Genomic DNA, 17,417 nt, shown 5'->3' with positions numbered 1-17,417 from the left:
ATTGCATCAACGGCTGTAGTATCATTGATGAAGCACCATCCGGAAGAAGTAATTGAACATCTTTTGTCTCAACCATTACCCTTGGATCCGGGAACTGCAATGTGTTGGAAAGAAATTGGCAATGATGATTTTCTTGGACTTCGTGTAAATTTTCAATTTTTTTATATAACATATATAACGGTTTACGTTATGTGTTATAAGTATATAAGACGTATACAATTATAATTCTATTCAGGCTTTGGAGATGTTGCTGATAAAACTCGAATCCAACAATTTATTCATTGAGGTTACTACGTCCGTGCATTCTGGACGGAATAATACCGCGTCTCTCTTATCTTTAGCGTCTATCGTGGGTTTAAAGCATCTTCTTGAATCACCACATGTAGAAAGCTTGATTAATAAACAGTTACCAGGATTATTATCTGTTCTTCTCAAATATCTCTCGGGTTGGTTATACGCTGATGCTCCTGCATCATTGATAAATACAAAGTATGGATATGTACCGAATCGGGCGGCGCAAAAGATGAATCCACACGCAGAAGTATATTCTATATTAACCAACGTATTGACAATCATCCAACCAAATACTGTACCCAATTTGCCGTTGGAAATCGTACGTATTAAAATGTTTTATAAATTTACAATTTTGATATTGATTCAATATTGATTCAATGAAGCTATATTTAGGCATTTACTTCTGAAACGCAAGCTGAAGAAAGTCTGATATCGACCGTACGAATATTGATGAAATGTATATTAACTAGAAATGAGATTCTGTCGAACATGGCGCAATCCCTTAGCAAACTAATGACCAGCACGATAGCGATACAGCGCGCGGTCGCCGCCACGTTCTACTCGGAATTGATCGGAAAAATGGAACGGAATTGTGAAGCTATATGGCTTGATGCTATAATTAATACTTTGCATGACGCTAAAGCCGACTCGTCGTCCTTGGTACGAAAGCTTGCTACCATCGGGCTTGCCAGGATAGCTTACTTGGATCCAAAACAGGTAAAGTATCATTTCTCAATCAATAATTATAATAATGCTAACAAGAGCTTATAATACACTAATACACTAAATATACATATGTAAACTGTACATAGTTAAGTAGCAATGAATAACATACATGTTTTGATCTCTATTTGAATCCTATTCAGTATAAAATAAGATTAATACTAAAAGTTAAAGAATACAATAAATTAAAATAGAATAAATATCAATGGTCTGTAAATCGAGCCCTAATGATAAAACGGTGTAAAGTATATCAAAAGTGAGTGATAAAAGTGAACAGTGATAAGTATCAAATATATACAAGTTATCTGAATTTATTATGTAAAGTCAAACAGTAATAAGATAAATAAAAATAAATATACTATACAATGTATGCAAAATTATGAATTGTTATGTAATAAAATGATTAAGATTTATAATTTTTGTATCAGATGACTGAAATCTTATAACATACTTTCAACACAATAAAAAAATTTGAGAAAACAATATCAAATGTCAGAGAAATATAAATAACAAATCGCAATTGCAGGAACAAATCATTTAAAAGGAAAGAAGCATTATGTATTCTTAAAGCTATTAAATAAATCAAGATAAAGAGGCCGAGTAATTTCGCATCATTTTCAAATTCTGCTTTTGTTTATATGTTTTTTAGAGATTAGAAAAATGTTAAAAAATTTTTTTATTATTACAATTATTCCAACACACACACACACACACACACATGTATACATACGTACACAAACATAGATATAATCAATCCTTTTAGGATCAAATAATGGATGAAGTTTGACCAAGCAATCTTTCCACAATGTCTATAGAATAATGTTGAAACTGACGCAGTTCAACTTTAAATACTTTTAACTTTTAAATTAAAAATCTAAATTTGATTACGTGTTTTGGAAAGATTTCAATATCAGCATCAAAATTTTTAATAAAAATTGAGGTATCGATTTAAAATTTTTAATGTAATTTTGAGAAGTAATTCTATGATTATTTAAAGTCACACAGATATTGTCATCTAATGTAATTTTTTGAACATTGCATATTTTGCAAACATCTCTATAAGATAAATCTGAAACATTTTTCTATAAGATAATTTAATAATAATTTCGAAGATAATTATTTCCGGACGTTTGAATCATACACTATACACTATATATACCTAGTATTGGCTCTTATTAGCATTATTATTACCGATTTTATCTGTAGAGTCTTGAATCATTTTCATTTGTTATCTTTTTTCAACATGTACTTTTTATATAGTGATTGTTGTCTTTTAGGTTGATGAATATTTCGACAGTTGCATGGATGCCTTACTCGATGGACTGGAAGAGACTGCCGGTGGAGAAGGTGGCACTGAAGTAGTACTCGAGTCGTTACGCGGACTCTCAGTGTTATTTTCAGTTCACTACAGGAAGCCTATCAATCCACGAGTGGTGTTGGCTTTGAAACCATTCATTGAAAAAGAAAATTGGGAAATGAAACTTGCCGCAATAAGTGCTTTAGGTGCAATAGCTACCAATTGGCAGAAATCGGTTAAATCCCCGGATAATGATCTGATCGATCATCTTCTGGGTTGTTTGCCGTCTCTGATAATAAGACTGGAAGATTCGAATATAACAGTAGTTAAGGTATGTGTATATCACATCACTTTAAAGTAATGCACTACTAAATTATATATTCAATTGTCTACTTATCCTGTTTATGCAACAAACTGCGCAGGAAACCTTATGTAAAATTACAAGTATCGTGCATAATGAAAAATTATCTCGTATAATACACATTAATTTGGGACCACAAGCAAAATTCAATTTCGAGGATTTTTCTAAGGACTTGATAAATTGTTTGAAAGAAGAATTCCCACAGAGAGCAGAGGAACTAAGGTAGATATATAATAGTGAAATATTTTTAATAACGTATTTAAAATATAAAATAGGCGTGTAAGCTTTATTATTTCTTCACCAGGAATGCTGTGGTTCGTGGTTATTCTAGATCAGAGAATTATCACATCAGAGCCACATCTGCATTGCTTTTAGGATTATTCGATTCCCCAAGACCCGAGGATATACAAAGACTATTACAACTCTTACGTGATAGGGAAAGTATTGTAAGAATACGCGCTTCGCAAGCTCTTTCATTCTGCTTTACTCTTTAGCATAAATAACATTTCGGTAGATTAGAGAAATTTTACTTCAAAATTTCGAAACCTTAGAACTGCGTTTTTATGTGATATTATAAAATAGATTTATGAGAATTAACTTATTTATAGGGCACATCATTTTATTTGTTAAAAAATTGTTTTAATATAATTGTTGATTCATTTATTATAGAATATAAATAAAAATTCTGGTTTATAAAAAAGAAAAACATAAGAAGATATATATGTAAGTTGAAATGCTAATACTTTTAATCAGTTAATTGATAGATTTCTTTTCTATTGACATCTACATGTAATATATGATCCATATTCTATATATAATGAAGACAACTTGTCATAAATAATACTTAATTTATTTTTATTGGTCAATTTCTTTTTTTATTCTTTTTCTCTGACATTTCTGCATACATATATTTCTGATTGTAAAAATTACTTTCCTCATCCCCAGTCCTATTGCTCGTGTCTGAGCGTGGTGATCTCTTTTTCTCGCATATCTGTGATACGCACGATGATTATACAGGTATATGGGACCTACAGTTTAACGCCGGTTCCGAACAGCAAATTTTTGATAGAGAGACGGCAAAGTTATTCTCGATGGTTTGTCATTGCCTTCCAAAAGGAAAGTAAATATTTTGGCTCTGCCGGGAATTGAACCTAGGATCAGTACGCCGTCTACTATGCCACACTCGCTCTAAAATTACATTTACAATAAAATTATAAAGCAATTTTCTCTGTTAAAGAAGCAATGTGTTACAGAGAACTATATAAATACGTTTCTTTTTTACATATGTACTCTTTTCTTTTGAATTTTATTTTTTTTTGTTATAGGAGTTATCCACGGAGGAAAATGACTACATACTATTCCTTTTCTAATAATTTCTTAAAAACTTACTGGCAAACAAAATATTGCTTGTTGATAAGTTAACTATAATTTACATTTATCTTTTTAATTGTTAAAAAACTTATAAAAAATTTTAGTTTGAATAGTTATAGTAAATTAATACGAGTTTTTCTTGATCTTCTACGTTTCTTAGATAAGCAAAAACGTTATACTTCGAAGTTGTTCTAAACTTCCTTTGATACTTGATTCTTTTTTTATATATAAAATTGATCATCAGTTATTTCTCATTTCTATCTTGTACATTATTTAAACTTATAGCGAATTCGATTGAGTGCACATTGAGTGTGTAGAGAAAGATATTGTTGCCGGTTCTATAGTATAGAATGAGATTGCCAATCTGCAGAGACTATGAGTGTCGGTCCACAATAAGTGATTTAAGCTTTAAGAAGTAAGAAATTGATCAATTATAATCGAATATAAAAAAAATATTCGACTATGATTGGTCAATTTCTTACGGCTTAAAGATTAAATATCGACACTGAGTGTCGGTCCACAATAAGTATTTAATCTTTAAGCCATAAGAAATTAACCAATCATAGTCGATTATTCTTTTCATATTCGATTATAATTGATCAATTTCTTACATCTTAAAGCTTAAATTACCTATTGTGGATCGACACTGAGGCGGCTGCTCGCTGTAGTCAGAGAGGTGGCATCCAATTGGCCAATTTAAAATAAAATTATTTAATAAATTGATTGGTTGGTCCAGTAGAAAATCTCCAGGCATCGGTCGCTGTAAGTGGCTGTGTCAAATTGCAATGTGGTCAAATGGGACGCTCCCGGAAGGAATCAGACTACATTTCATCACAATTTTTAGATTCGACCGTCGCCAGCAACAACTCGCCGAGTTCTGACTCGGTCATGTTTATTTCAAGACTGATAATGGTTAGAAATTCCAGAATATTTCAAAGTTGCAAGAGTTAACAAACAAAAAACGCGGAATGTGTATAATGCGATGTTTATAACGGCTTACAGCTAATATCACAAAGCCAAAGAGCAATCAGATACATATGTATAAGTATCGGTCCACAATAGATGATTTAAGCTTTAAGAAGTAAGAAATTGACCAATTATAATCGAATATGAAAAGAATAATCGATTATGATTGATCAATTTCTTACGGTTTAAAGATTAAATACTTATTGTGGACCGACACTAATGCCAACAAAGAGACTGCGAACACGAAGAGCGTGACAAATATTTTCTTGCGGAGCATACAATGCCAGCAAGGGCGCCGCGAACGCGAAGGGAAACGTTCAAGATTAGAAACGCTGAAGGATACAGAATTGCGTTGAGATAATCGCTCGCGAGAAGAAACGGAGCGCAAGCAACGCACGCACAGGCAGCTACCGCACGCAGAGACGCGATGAAACTGACGTACGCAGACGAGACTAGACAGACGTAACGCAAACAAATGATAAGACGCGGACAAAAATAAGGGTGCCGTCACATGCGGCATAACTTGCGTAAGCGTAACTTGCGCCGACCAATCACATCGTTTCACTTGAACATCAAATTCCGCCTAGTTATTTTATGCCGTTTACACTATTATTACGCTAAATCTAATTTTTGCGGAAGAAATACACACACAGTAAATAATCAGAATAATCAGAGCTTTTCGGCAAAATGAATAAAGATCAAATCAGAATAAGTTAATTAATTAACTTAAATTATACTAATGATTAATTAAATCATTATATCAAATTAATTAATAATAAATATATATGTATAAATTAAACATCTGTACTGTATGAAAATGTAGCAATTTGTTCGATACTTTTTGCAATTTCTCTAAGAATTTTAATGTTCTCATCTCTTTTAGTATTTGATATGGCTCATTTTTCTTACAGAGTGGACAAAATCTTCTTGAATTTTCTTAATATTTTTAAATTCTTCTAGAATCTACATTCGTATGCTTTCATTACTTCTTTCAGAAATATATGTATCTAAAACAGCTTGACATTTATTTATATATGAACTCGTTGTATTTTGTCACATTCTATTTTTATTAATTTGTAGTTTATTTGTTTTTACAGTTTGTACATTTTCAACAGGCGCAAGAATATTTGATGGACCAGGATTGTTTCCAAAGTCTTCATTGTCAATTATGTTATTTATTTTATATAAAAAATGACAGTATCATAATTAAATTTAACTCTATATATATAAATTATAAATATATATATATTATAAATATATATATATTATAAATATATAAATATATATATATATATTATAAATATATAAATATATATATATATATATATTTATTATATATATATATATATATATATACAGTTTATATTCTATATAATATATATATATATATATATATATACAGTTTATATATTCTATATTATATTTAGCAGCATTATTTTCTTTATTGAAATCCAATTATCCTCTAAGTACTAAACCGTTTCTTCCTCATACAGCAAGTGATTGAATGCTATGTTTTTCTCCTAATAAATCTGTTAATTTACTGTAATTAAAGAGAATATTAGTATCATTCGTAGTATTATACATAAATTTATTCTTTTATAATATATAATATTATTTATTTTTATAAGTACTTACGCTTCATATTTACAAGTCTTTCTTGCTCTGTCGGTCATTTTATTATTACTAATCATATTTTTATATAAACGTTCCAACGACTTAATTTTATTTTCCACTTATAGTGGGGTTACAGGGTAATTACTATGACCCATTATTAATTACTATGACCCATTTCTTGTGCAATTTGTTTCCATAAAATTTTATAAGTTTTTATTTTCCTTGTATTTACAAGATTTTTCTTAGATTTATAAGTGTCTAAACAACAGTTTTGATGCATCGTTCCAAAACCACGATAAAGTTGTATTTATAGCAATTTTATTTTAATTATTCTGATCATTCTCATCATTTTGATAATTTTGATCATTATGATCATTTTCATCATTTTGAATATTTTCATCATTTTAATTTTGTGTATTATTATATATTTCTTTTCTTGTTTTAGAAAGGTCTACACAAATTTGACTTCCATCAAGATTAAAGATTAAAGTATCCGAAGAAAAATTTATATCTCTCTTCGGAAATTTTAACTGTTTTCCATTTAAGTAAAAAATGTAATTTAAGTAAAAAAAGATATATTTACTCGCTTATAAAAATGTTAGCGCGCTTTTTTTTGTCATTTTATTCTTGTTTTAAGTCTATTGAACGATAAAGATAGAACGATGAAAAAGTGCGCTAACATTTCTAGCATGCTCTGAGAAAATATGGATCATAATTTAAGGATATCAATTTATATAAGATGTTTTATTTATAACTAGCCATACAAAATAACTTGTTTTAAATAATTTTTAAATTTTAAAAATATATAAAAACAGAAGAGACCTGAATTAAATTTGATATTCTGTACATCATTATATAGCACAGTTATATAAATAATTTGTTAAAAATATTAGGTGTACAAAAAAGTTCTGAGTTTTTTTTTGTAAAATTCAATTTTTCAAAAACAAACAAAAAAAATATTAATCAGCGAAATATTCCCCGTTTGCATCAACGACCTTTTGCCATCTTTCGGGTAGCTTGCGAATTCCTTGACGATAGAAGCTCACCGGCTTCGAAGTGATAAAGTCATCAATGCATTTTCGTATCTCTTCAAATCTCACAAAATGTGTATCAGCCAAATGATGTTGCAGCGACCGGAATAGATAATAATCGGAAGGTGCCATGTCTGGGCTATACGCCGCGTGCGGAAGAAGTTCCCAGCCTAACGCAAAGAGCGTGGTCCTGAGTCGCTTTCGCAACATGTAATCGAGCATTGTCATGAAGCAAGATCACTTTACGACGTCCTTGGCCAGTAAATGGCCTCTTTTCTTCTAATGCATCGCTCAAATTGGTTAATTGTTGTTGGTAGCGGTCTGCCGTGATTGTTTCACCCGATTGTAACAACTCGTAATACAACACATCTTTCCAATTTCACCAGATACAGAGCAAAACCTTCTTGGCATAAATATTGGGCTTTGGCGTCGAAAATTGATCAGGGTCAACCCATGATTTTCTACGTTTAGGGTTATCATAAAGAATCCACTTTTCATCGCCTGTAATGATTTTGTGCAGAAAATCTTTTTTCCGGAACTTTAAAAGCAAAGTGAGTGCAATGTCACGCCGACGATTTTTGTTGTCTTCGGACAATTCATGCGGAACCCATCTGTCTTCCTTCTGAACCTTTCCCATCGTATGTAAACGTACGGAAATGGTTTGCTGCGTAACGCCAAGCTGTTCTGCAAGCTTCTTTTCAGTTTGCGCAGAGTTTATATCCAGCAGTGCTTGCAATTCGTCCGTTTCAATCTTTTGAGGGCGTCCAGCACACGGTTCATCTTCAAAATTGAAATCTTCTTGGCGAAATTTTTGATACCATCTTTTACATGTAGTATGACTTACAGCGTTCTCTCCATATGCAGCACAAATCATTGCAGTGGCTTCAGCAGCATTTTTTTTCAGATGAAACGCGAAGTGGATGGAAAATCGAATATGCTCTTTTGTTATTGCCGTGAATCATCGTGAACTACTGATTTTTGAAGTTATGTGCATCAAACCATATGGCATTTTAGAAGGCCAAATGTCAACGCTTTAAAACCGCAAAAGGGCGAGAAGATATATAAAATTTAAATTGTTATTTCGGTTGTATGAAATCTAAAGCTCAGAACTTTTTTGTACACCTAATACTTGTAATACCTTCAATTATGTAATTTACACATTCATTTGAATCTACTTTTATTTTTCCAAAAGTGTCCAGCTGTAAAAAGCCACGTAATTGCACAATATCTGCTGCCATTTTACTTTTTTATAAATATGATTTTTATAAATATAATTTTTATAAATAATTTTAAAAACAAATGTTATAAAAAGTTATGTATAAAAGAATGTGTATACACTTGTTCGTTAAACAACTAGTTTGGATTTCGCGATGGAGTAAAAAATTCGCACGAAAGAAACACTCACTGAATTGCACGCAAGTCAATAATTTATTATACATTTAATACGGTTCACAAGAAAAAAACGTAATATACACGGATCGAACTAATTATACTATTTAAATTTGCAAACGCGAAGCGATCGCGACGAACAATTTTGCGCAAGCAACGATAATTCTTTACGAGGCAAGCAACCTCGTAAAACATTTTATTATCTTTGAGCAATTTAATACCTTTGAGAGCAAGCAACTCTACGAATTTTGATTACGTCGGTACTGATTCTGCTTTGTTGATAAGCTCAGACAGACGCTGCAGGCTGTCTCGACACTCTTTTTATACAAAAGTTCTAGATTGTTCCTTTCGCAACGACTCCGGAACTTGCGTCAGGAAAAGAACAATCTAGAATTATAATTTTCATTAAATTAAATAATTGTTATTGTTTATAAGTCAAGAAGACAATAGCTGCTGTCAAGCGCTAATTGACTTCCTGACTTCGAATCTGCCGCCGCGATTCGATGGCAGTGCGAGGCACGTGTACTCGAGCGCAAATTGGCGCGCGTTGCTCTTTTTAGTCTTCAGCCACTTTTTACTTTTTCTTGAAAGATATCTATTAGATTCGGAAAAAATTAACGGAGACCGACTGGATTTGAACTCGGGATCCCTCGTCTACCAATCCGACACTTAGTCTGCACGACCACGACGGCTCCTCTCTGTTAGTGTTTATATTCCGAATCTCTTTCATGACCGCTTACGGTCGTCTAATTCTTACAGTTCGGCCATTCTGGTATTACATTCGTCCCGAATGTACCGAGTCTTCCTCTATCGGATTTTTATCCGAAACTTGGAGCTTCTGCTCCCGACTTTCGATCACTTTCTTGAACGACCGACACGACTCCTTTGGAGTACTACTCCGCGACTTTTTTTCCCGTTCATTTCTCTTGAACGACCGACACGACTTTGGAGTACTACCCCCGACTTTTTCCGTTCACTCCTGAACGATCGACTTGTCAGGTAACATAGGCTGAATCTTCTCTGAGGTAACATAGGCTGAATCCCACTTCTGAGATTGAAAGATATCTATTAGATTCGGAAAAAATTAACGGAGACCGACTGGATTTGAACTCGGGATCCCTCGTCTACCAATCCGACACTTAGTCTGCACGACCACGACGGCTCCTCTCTGTTAGTGTTTATATTCCGAATCTCTTTCATGACCGCTTACGGTCGTCTAATTCTTACATTCTCAAGACCAAGTACAAAAAGTGTTACCAGAAATGTAACTGCACTGGCAAAACGAACAGCGGTTGTTACAAACCTATAGTTTCACCGTTTGTCATTTTCACTGTGATCACGCAGCGAAAGAAATTATTAGTGACATAACTAGAAAGTGACTTATTCACATCAAAATATTCCAAAAATTACACTGGCAACTTCACGACTGTAAATATGAAAAACCTTAATATTTAGCAAAATAAAGAGATACGAACTTAGGAATAAATATTTCTATCCGTGCAAAAAAGATAAATACATCATCAGCAATAAGGAAGACAATTACTAATAATTGTAAGTTGCAACAATTTATTAATTTATTTGAAATATATATACTTTCATTTAAAAAATTTCTCTATTTCAGTGTCTGTATTTCAAACAAACAGGAGCATAAGAGATAAGCTTTGAGAGCTAAGCCCGCTTGAAGACGTTCAAAGTGATGAGCTACAATTCATCGAAGAGTATAAGTCGTTAAATGAGTCTGAATCTAACGAAGGAATTTACACATTTTCTTCTTCTTATTCCTTATATCTTATATTTGGCTGCCATACGGCACCATATAGGCCACGATTTAATTCAAAAATATAATTGAGAGAACGACGACAAATGCGTGAGCAAAAATCAAAGAAAAAGCGTGATAACGCAATACAAAAATTTATGTGGGGACAAAGGACGTCCGAACTACTCAACGGCCCGAAAAGGACTCCGAGTCTACATATCAAATTTTGCAGGAAAAAAATATTCTTTAATCATAGAAACTACAAATCACAATTCAGGTAATGGAGTGATAAAAAGAATATAAATGACGGAAATGATAACTATTTTAAATGTGATATTAAATAAATTTTCTCAAAATGTTATAGTTGACTAAATGACGTTTATTTATGGCAAGTTTAATAAATAATAAAAAATGTAATTACAGTTTTTTGTTTCCTTTCTGATTTATTTATATCTATTTTTTAAATATTACATCTTCTTAGTTTACATCTTGATAATAATGTGTTATATATACTATTATATACCAATTTATCTTCGTAAAAAATTTGAATATTTATCTACAATGGAATATATAGTCATTAAAAATTGAAATTAAAATCTTCTTGCTAAAATTGCTAGATTTAAAGTCCAAAAAACTGCGGCCATTTTACCAATTAATATGCCATAAAAATTAAAGGCCTCTTTCACCAATCTTTGGTTAAGTTAACCGACGGTTAACCCGCAGGAGTGCCAACTGTAATTCAATACTCAGAAAGTAGTATTTTTTAATCTAATATTTTTTTATGTTGTAGGTATTTTAGTAGGTAGATGAAATTGTAAATAATATTCGATAATTAATGTAAATAAAAATTATTAAACAATCATTTGCTTAAATAAAAATTTTAATACTTATCTATAATAAATAGTTTACTTCTCAGTTATTGGCAATCATGATGATCGAGTTAAGCGGTTAGCTTAACCGAAGATTGGTGAAAGAGGTTCTAAGAAAATGGTGAAAAATTTTACGCTATATATCTCACGCTTTTCACAGAATTAAAATTACGTGATCACAAAATGATGAAATCCACACGAGACTCGTCATTTCTCACTGATTCGTTCTAGGGGAAAACTTACGTGATCGATGCCATGATTAGGAGACACGTAGTGTCTCGCGTATCAAATTGCACATTTATCATATCTTCCGCTTTAATTAAAAATACTAATTATTTTCTTATATAATTTAAATTATAACGGAAAACAATTTGCGATTAAAAATTTATACTTTTTTCTTTTTATGTGGATTGAAGTTCAAATATCAACAAATTTTGAAATTAAAAAAAAAACGAACTTGATAACTACTTAGTAACTAGATAACTTCTTAGAAGATATTCCATGTGTGAAAGTACTCAAATTTAACACAATACAACAACATAACACAAATACAAAATTACAGGAAAATCGGAGGAGAGATATTTATGCATATTTATAAAATAAATTAATTAAAGAGAGTTAATTTTGTTAACAATCATTACTTGATTATGTACTCTTAGGGTTGCCATCCGTTCTTTTTTTCCCAGACACTGTCCTCTTTTTTAGAGCGTCCGGGAACGTCCGGGGGGATTTTTTGAAAGCGTCCGGGATTTAATTATAAGCGTCCGAGGTTTTAAGAAATTTTCTAAATATTTTGTTTTGATTCCTCTCGCATTACTCTGCATTACCAAATAGCACAGATATCACGTAAAAGAGTTAAAATTTTTTAATTTTACTTAATAAAACTTAAACTAAACCTATAATAAAATTTTTTATTTTAAAATCAAAATAGTCTGTATTTATTTAGTATTCAGTTCAAATTTCTCTTTGCTCTGAATGCTAATAAACAATTAGATGTGAAATAATGATTCATTTACTGTTCTGATCAATTTTATTAATTTAACCGCATTTTTGTCCGGGTTGCAACCGAAATGTCCGGGGTTTTTGGCTTGTAAGTCCTAGTTTTGAAAATTTTAATATGGTAATCCTATGTGTTCTAGATATTTGCTTTAAAAAAACATCTTTTCTTAGTTTTTTTTATATTGGTATCGATTATATTTTTCGACTCTCGCACAACACTAAATGTGGATGTTAGCATAAGTCAGTGTCCTAAAGTAATATTGCGAGTGTAATTGTGTATAGCAATTTAAAAATAATTGCCAATTTCATTCTTCTCGTAAAAGCAAATCTCTAGAAATCTACTAAAAATCAGATACATAGAAAAATTAAGACATCTGCAAAAATTAAACTTTTAAAATTGCTAATTAATCATAAAATTAATCTAAGAAATTTAATGCTGTGACATTTATGTAAAATTGGTTTTTGATATAAATTAATAATATTTTGGGTTGCATATAAAAGATTTCAAATAGATAGTAATTCTTGAAACATCGATTTTAAAGTGTAGTCTACATGAAAATAGTAATTGTAATTTGTTTTTGTGTTGTAAAGAAAATGGAATTGACCATACGTACTTTCAGTTTTAATAAGAATAATTAATATAGAATAATATAGCAATTATTAACTAGAAATACAACTATATGAAAAAATCTTTCAAATTTTTAATATATTTTTTAATAATTTTATGTTAATCACGCTTTCTCTTCAAATATATTCATACAATTGTATTCAAAATTATAATTACGATTCTTTCCTAGATCACATATAATATTATACATCTTGTATTATACACATATTATATTTATATTACATATATTTAGCAAAAAATGCATTTTTATAAAAATTATATCTAATAATATAACATTTCCTAAATCAAAAATTTAACATATTACAGTAGGTGCAAGATAATCATTTGCTATGCAACTTTTCTATACAAATGCTTAACTGTTGGAGACGATGAAGCAAATGTCGCATATTTGCACTCGATTGTCGAAGACCTGACTGTTCGCTACCCACTTCTTGTCGTTGCCCCAGCTCGAAATGTAGTCTGGCCAAACGTTCTTGTTGCTCTCGTATCTCCGTCATCTGCTCCATGCTACAGTCTTTTCCTACAAATAATCCTCGGTCTTCTTAAATATTTCACTATTTATACAAGGCAAGGACATATACAAACCAAACGCTCGTAAATTGCCGCTATGAAAGTCTTCCAACAACTGCAGGAGAGCTTGTTCCATATGACGAACATCGGGAACCTCTGACAGAAAGCAATGGTGTTTGCATGGCACCATAGCTTTGTATGATAATACCAAAACAAAATCAGAATGTGTAAACTTAAAAAAACTTAAATATGTAAGGCTTACAATCTCTCTCTCTCTCATACACAACAAAAATCATTAAAATTATAAATAATTTAAAAATAAACACATATATGAGTTATTTATGAAATAAAAAGTAAATAAAGTGAAATTGAAGAATTAAAGGAATTAAAAAGATAAAAAATTATATTTATATAAGATATATTTTCCATATTTCTAGAATTTCAACTACCTTTCTGCTGTCTCACAATTCTTGGAAGATCTGGTCGATTAGGTCTCTGTTTCTCCTTTTCATTAAGATATGTTAATCGAGATGTATTGCTAGTATAATTTAAAGCGTTAACAGCTCGACTGGAAATCATGGAGCCTTGACTCGTTCCTTGTCCGGAACTTCCTTTACTAATAATTGGTGATATTTGCATGTTACTTTCCCACAATACTTGTTGCTACAAGAATATCACTTGAGAAAATAATATTATATTATTATATCATAAAATAATAATTATATTATTATCATCATATCACCGATATAATACTGTTAAATATTGGAACTATTATATACAGAATGGGGAAAAGTCCTGAACTCCTGAAATATCTCGATAACAAAACATTTTTGAGAAAAATGTTTCATACAAAAATTATAGGAACAAGGTTAATGACCTTGAATAGCGTTGTTAAAATACATAAAAATCACTTCGAAATTTTTAAATAAAAATTCTCATTTTTGCATATTCATATAGTTTATTTCGAAAGCTTTTCAAAACACTGTAATTAAATATTTTTTCATTCAAGAAAATTTTCTGTTACGAGTTACGAGACATGAATGTTATAGTATTTTGATATAAAATGCAAAATATCTTGTATAATATTCAATTTTCAATAATCTTACCTTAATACTTTGATGCACAAAATAATGGGATAAATCAACTAGTGTAAAGAAGACACAAGTTGTTTTTAAAAAGAGCATGTATGTAATTTGCAATGGAGCTACATATTTTTTTTTAAAGCAATTTGTGTTTTTCCATTTCCATTTAAAAATGTTAAAGTGATTTTTACGTAATCTTAAAAATTCACTAACTTTGCTACACTTGACTAATATGTCTCTTGCTGACTAATATGTTTCTTAAAATCCTATATCTTTTATACAAAACATTTTTGAGAAAAATGTTTTGTATTGTGATATTTCAAAGGTCTGAGACTCTATATGTGTACACACACACACACACACACACACACACACACACACACACACACACACACACACACACACACACACACACACACACACACACACACACACACGCACGCACACGCACACGCACGCGCACGCGCACGCGCGCGCGCGCGCGCGCGCTGCAACAGATTACGTATGATAATTATTTTAAATAATTATAAATAAGATATCGTACTGATATATTGGAGTTATGTACTTCAGTTTTGTTTGGACGTTGTAATCTTGCTGGAGTCGATGGAGGAGTAGCTTCTCCTCCATGACTAAGTGGCTCCTCACATTCTTCCTCTTGAACTAGTTGCTGTAATTCACCACATCCAGCTACTTCTGCCATAGTAGTTAGAAGTATACTTTGCTTGGAAAAAAAAAGATTCAATAATTATTTGTTCATCTTTTTTATTAACACATTTAACATTTAATATATTTAAGATTTTATTTTTATATATTAATAATTTCAATATTTAATAATATTTAATATATTTGCATAAATTTTGTTTATATTCCAGATACTGTCAAGAATAAAATTATATTTTCAACAATTTTGATATAAAAACTTGTACTCCTACTTTATTTCTGAACTTTTTCGTATATTTATATAAAAAGATATCATGATTATAAAAATATTTAGTTCTAGTTCAAGAAACATAGATTATACTACTAAAAAAATACATATTTAAGATATTAAGGATAATACAAATTAAATTATCTTCTAAAAAAGTTCTCTTTATATTGACTAAAAAATAATTTATTTCTTTAACTAATTCTACTACCTTAAGGCTTGATTGTATCAATATTATTTTGAGTTTAACCAAGATTTGAAATTTAAACTTTGTTATATCAAAGCAAAAGTGACAGATATTTTAATTTGCACTTATCTTATCAAACATAGTACAAATTATTCTGGATTTTGCTTTTGCTTTAGTCCAACAAATTAAAAATTTAATGTCTCAATTAAAGATAAAATAACTGAATCTCTGTTTAAAATTTAAATTAAGCATTTTCGCTTGGCAAAAAAATATAAAATAAAATTCAAAATATTATTTCTTTTTTATATTGCATTCAAAGATTTATATTTATCATAAAAAGTAAAATTAAAATTCAATTATTGACATATTCATTATTAATACTACAAAATTAATGAGAATCGACTGTTTTACATACAAGATACATTAATATTATATTATATCAATATTATATTTCTATTGCACTTTGCTAGCTAGTATGTATTGCAACACGGTTGTCAGTAAATATTAAGTTTACCTTCTTCACATCAAATTTCGATGTAATTAGGCCTATTCAACGCGTTTTTGCAAGAAATGAAATAATCTGGGGTAAATATTTATCTGGGGTAATATTTACTTTAACCTGCTCACTTCGGATTCAATAAAAATATATTCAATCGAGTAAATGTTTACTTTAATTCGTTTACCTTGGATTTTGATAAAAATATACTCAATCAATGTTTTTGAGTGAAAACAAAGATATGAGCAAAGAAAGCGTCGTTTTGCTTCACGAAACGAGATACAAGGCATTAAATATTTTTTTTGCCCCTTCCAGATGGAAGTGTTAGGGCAGGAGCACACATTTCTGCATAAAGGCCATTACATGTGAAAAAATTTTAAACGTAATCGTAAAATCATAAGCAAATTGACCAATCAGAATCAATTATTCTCCTTACAATCTAAAAATAATTGATTGTAGTTGATCAATTCGCTTATGACCTTACGATTACCACTAATATTTTTTCACGTGCAATGGCCTTAATGCATAATACATGACCATATTAGACTAGCGGTTGCGCGGCTACGATTGCCGGTTGACGATTCTATTTCAACCAATCACAATGTAGCAGGTCTTGATACGGTCAATGTGATTGATAATAGTAGAACATGTCGTCAACCGGCAATCGTAGTCGGGCAACCGCGGATGACACCCGTTTGACTACATCAGTGGTCAATTGGGACGTGGTCAAATGGGTGTCACTCTCAGCTAGCGGTTGCCGGGTGACACCCGTTTGACGACATTCCCACTAGCCACTCACAGGGGCCAGCGTTTAGAATTTTTCCACTGTTCAAGCGCTGTGAATGGCTAGGGATCAATTGGAACGTGGTCAAACGGATGTCACCCCTAGTCTGATATAGCCTTAACGCATAAAAAAATA

General features: G+C 31.0%; 2 protein-coding genes, 1 long non-coding RNA gene and 1 pseudogene across 7 annotated transcripts; 1 reads left to right on the top strand and 3 right to left on the bottom strand.

Annotated features, from left to right (window-relative positions):
* The first annotated feature begins 6 nt into the window (after positions 1 to 6).
* Positions 7 to 3,533, top strand: LOC148935001 (maestro heat-like repeat-containing protein family member 1). Its single transcript, XM_089082930.1, has 6 exons — positions 7 to 144; positions 236 to 613; positions 688 to 1,011; positions 2,295 to 2,645; positions 2,737 to 2,897; positions 2,980 to 3,533. The coding sequence occupies exons 1-6, from the start codon at positions 28 to 30 to the stop codon at positions 3,167 to 3,169; spliced, it is 1,521 nt and encodes a 506-aa protein (XP_088939056.1). The 5' UTR covers positions 7 to 27; the 3' UTR covers positions 3,170 to 3,533.
* Positions 3,510 to 5,522, bottom strand: LOC105429670 (uncharacterized). The gene is made up of 2 exons (XR_968129.3): positions 4,065 to 5,522; positions 3,510 to 3,863 (listed from the first exon to the last, which is right to left on the bottom strand). It is a non-coding gene; the product is annotated as an uncharacterized LOC105429670 (long non-coding RNA).
* A 284-nt stretch (positions 5,523 to 5,806) lies between these two features.
* Positions 5,807 to 11,079, bottom strand: LOC148935000 (uncharacterized; annotated as a pseudogene).
* A 2,279-nt stretch (positions 11,080 to 13,358) lies between these two features.
* On the bottom strand, positions 13,359 to 17,007 carry LOC105429669 (uncharacterized). 5 transcript variants are annotated; one of them, XM_011642807.3, is made up of 5 exons: positions 16,686 to 17,007; positions 15,456 to 15,611; positions 14,258 to 14,471; positions 13,884 to 14,000; positions 13,359 to 13,818 (listed from the first exon to the last, which is right to left on the bottom strand). In XM_011642807.3, exons 2-5 carry the CDS (start codon positions 15,588 to 15,590, stop codon positions 13,619 to 13,621), a joined length of 666 nt encoding a protein of 221 aa, XP_011641109.1. In that variant the 5' UTR covers positions 15,591 to 15,611; positions 16,686 to 17,007; the 3' UTR covers positions 13,359 to 13,618. The 5 variants fall into 5 exon arrangements, with proteins under 5 accessions (XP_011641109.1, XP_011641108.1, XP_011641110.1 ...); XM_011642806.3 differs by having other exon boundaries at positions 15,435 to 15,606; positions 16,686 to 16,994; XM_011642808.3 differs by having other exon boundaries at positions 13,884 to 13,964; positions 15,435 to 15,611; positions 16,686 to 16,991.
* Positions 17,008 to 17,417: the final 410 nt, after the last annotated feature.

This window comes from Pogonomyrmex barbatus, unplaced genomic scaffold (assembly GCF_055798465.1).
Source record: "Pogonomyrmex barbatus isolate J1 unplaced genomic scaffold, ASM5579846v1 scaffold68, whole genome shotgun sequence".
NCBI classification, from domain to species: Eukaryota; Metazoa; Arthropoda; class Insecta; order Hymenoptera; family Formicidae; genus Pogonomyrmex; species Pogonomyrmex barbatus.
This window is presented reverse-complemented; position numbering and strand designations above follow the sequence as displayed.

Bases quoted from the DNA above. Each gene is read 5' to 3' on its own strand.
- LOC105429669 (XM_011642806.3), bottom strand. From the start codon at position 15,590: ATGGCAGAAGTAGCTGGATGTGGTGAATTACAGCAACTAGTTCAAGAG. The intron at 14,001-14,257 runs GTAGTTGAAATT...TATCATACAAAG, and splicing joins AATTGTGAGACAGCAGAAAG to CTATGGTGCCATGCAAACAC. The intron at 13,819-13,883 runs GTTTGTATATGT...GATTATTTGTAG, and splicing joins CGGCAATTTACGAGCGTTTG to GAAAAGACTGTAGCATGGAG.
- LOC148935001 (XM_089082930.1), top strand. From the start codon at position 28: ATGAAGCACCATCCGGAAGAAGTAATTGAACATCTTTTGTCTCAACCA. The intron at 614-687 runs GTACGTATTAAA...AGCTATATTTAG, and splicing joins CCAATTTGCCGTTGGAAATC to GCATTTACTTCTGAAACGCA. The intron at 2,898-2,979 runs GTAGATATATAA...TTTCTTCACCAG, and splicing joins CAGAGAGCAGAGGAACTAAG to GAATGCTGTGGTTCGTGGTT.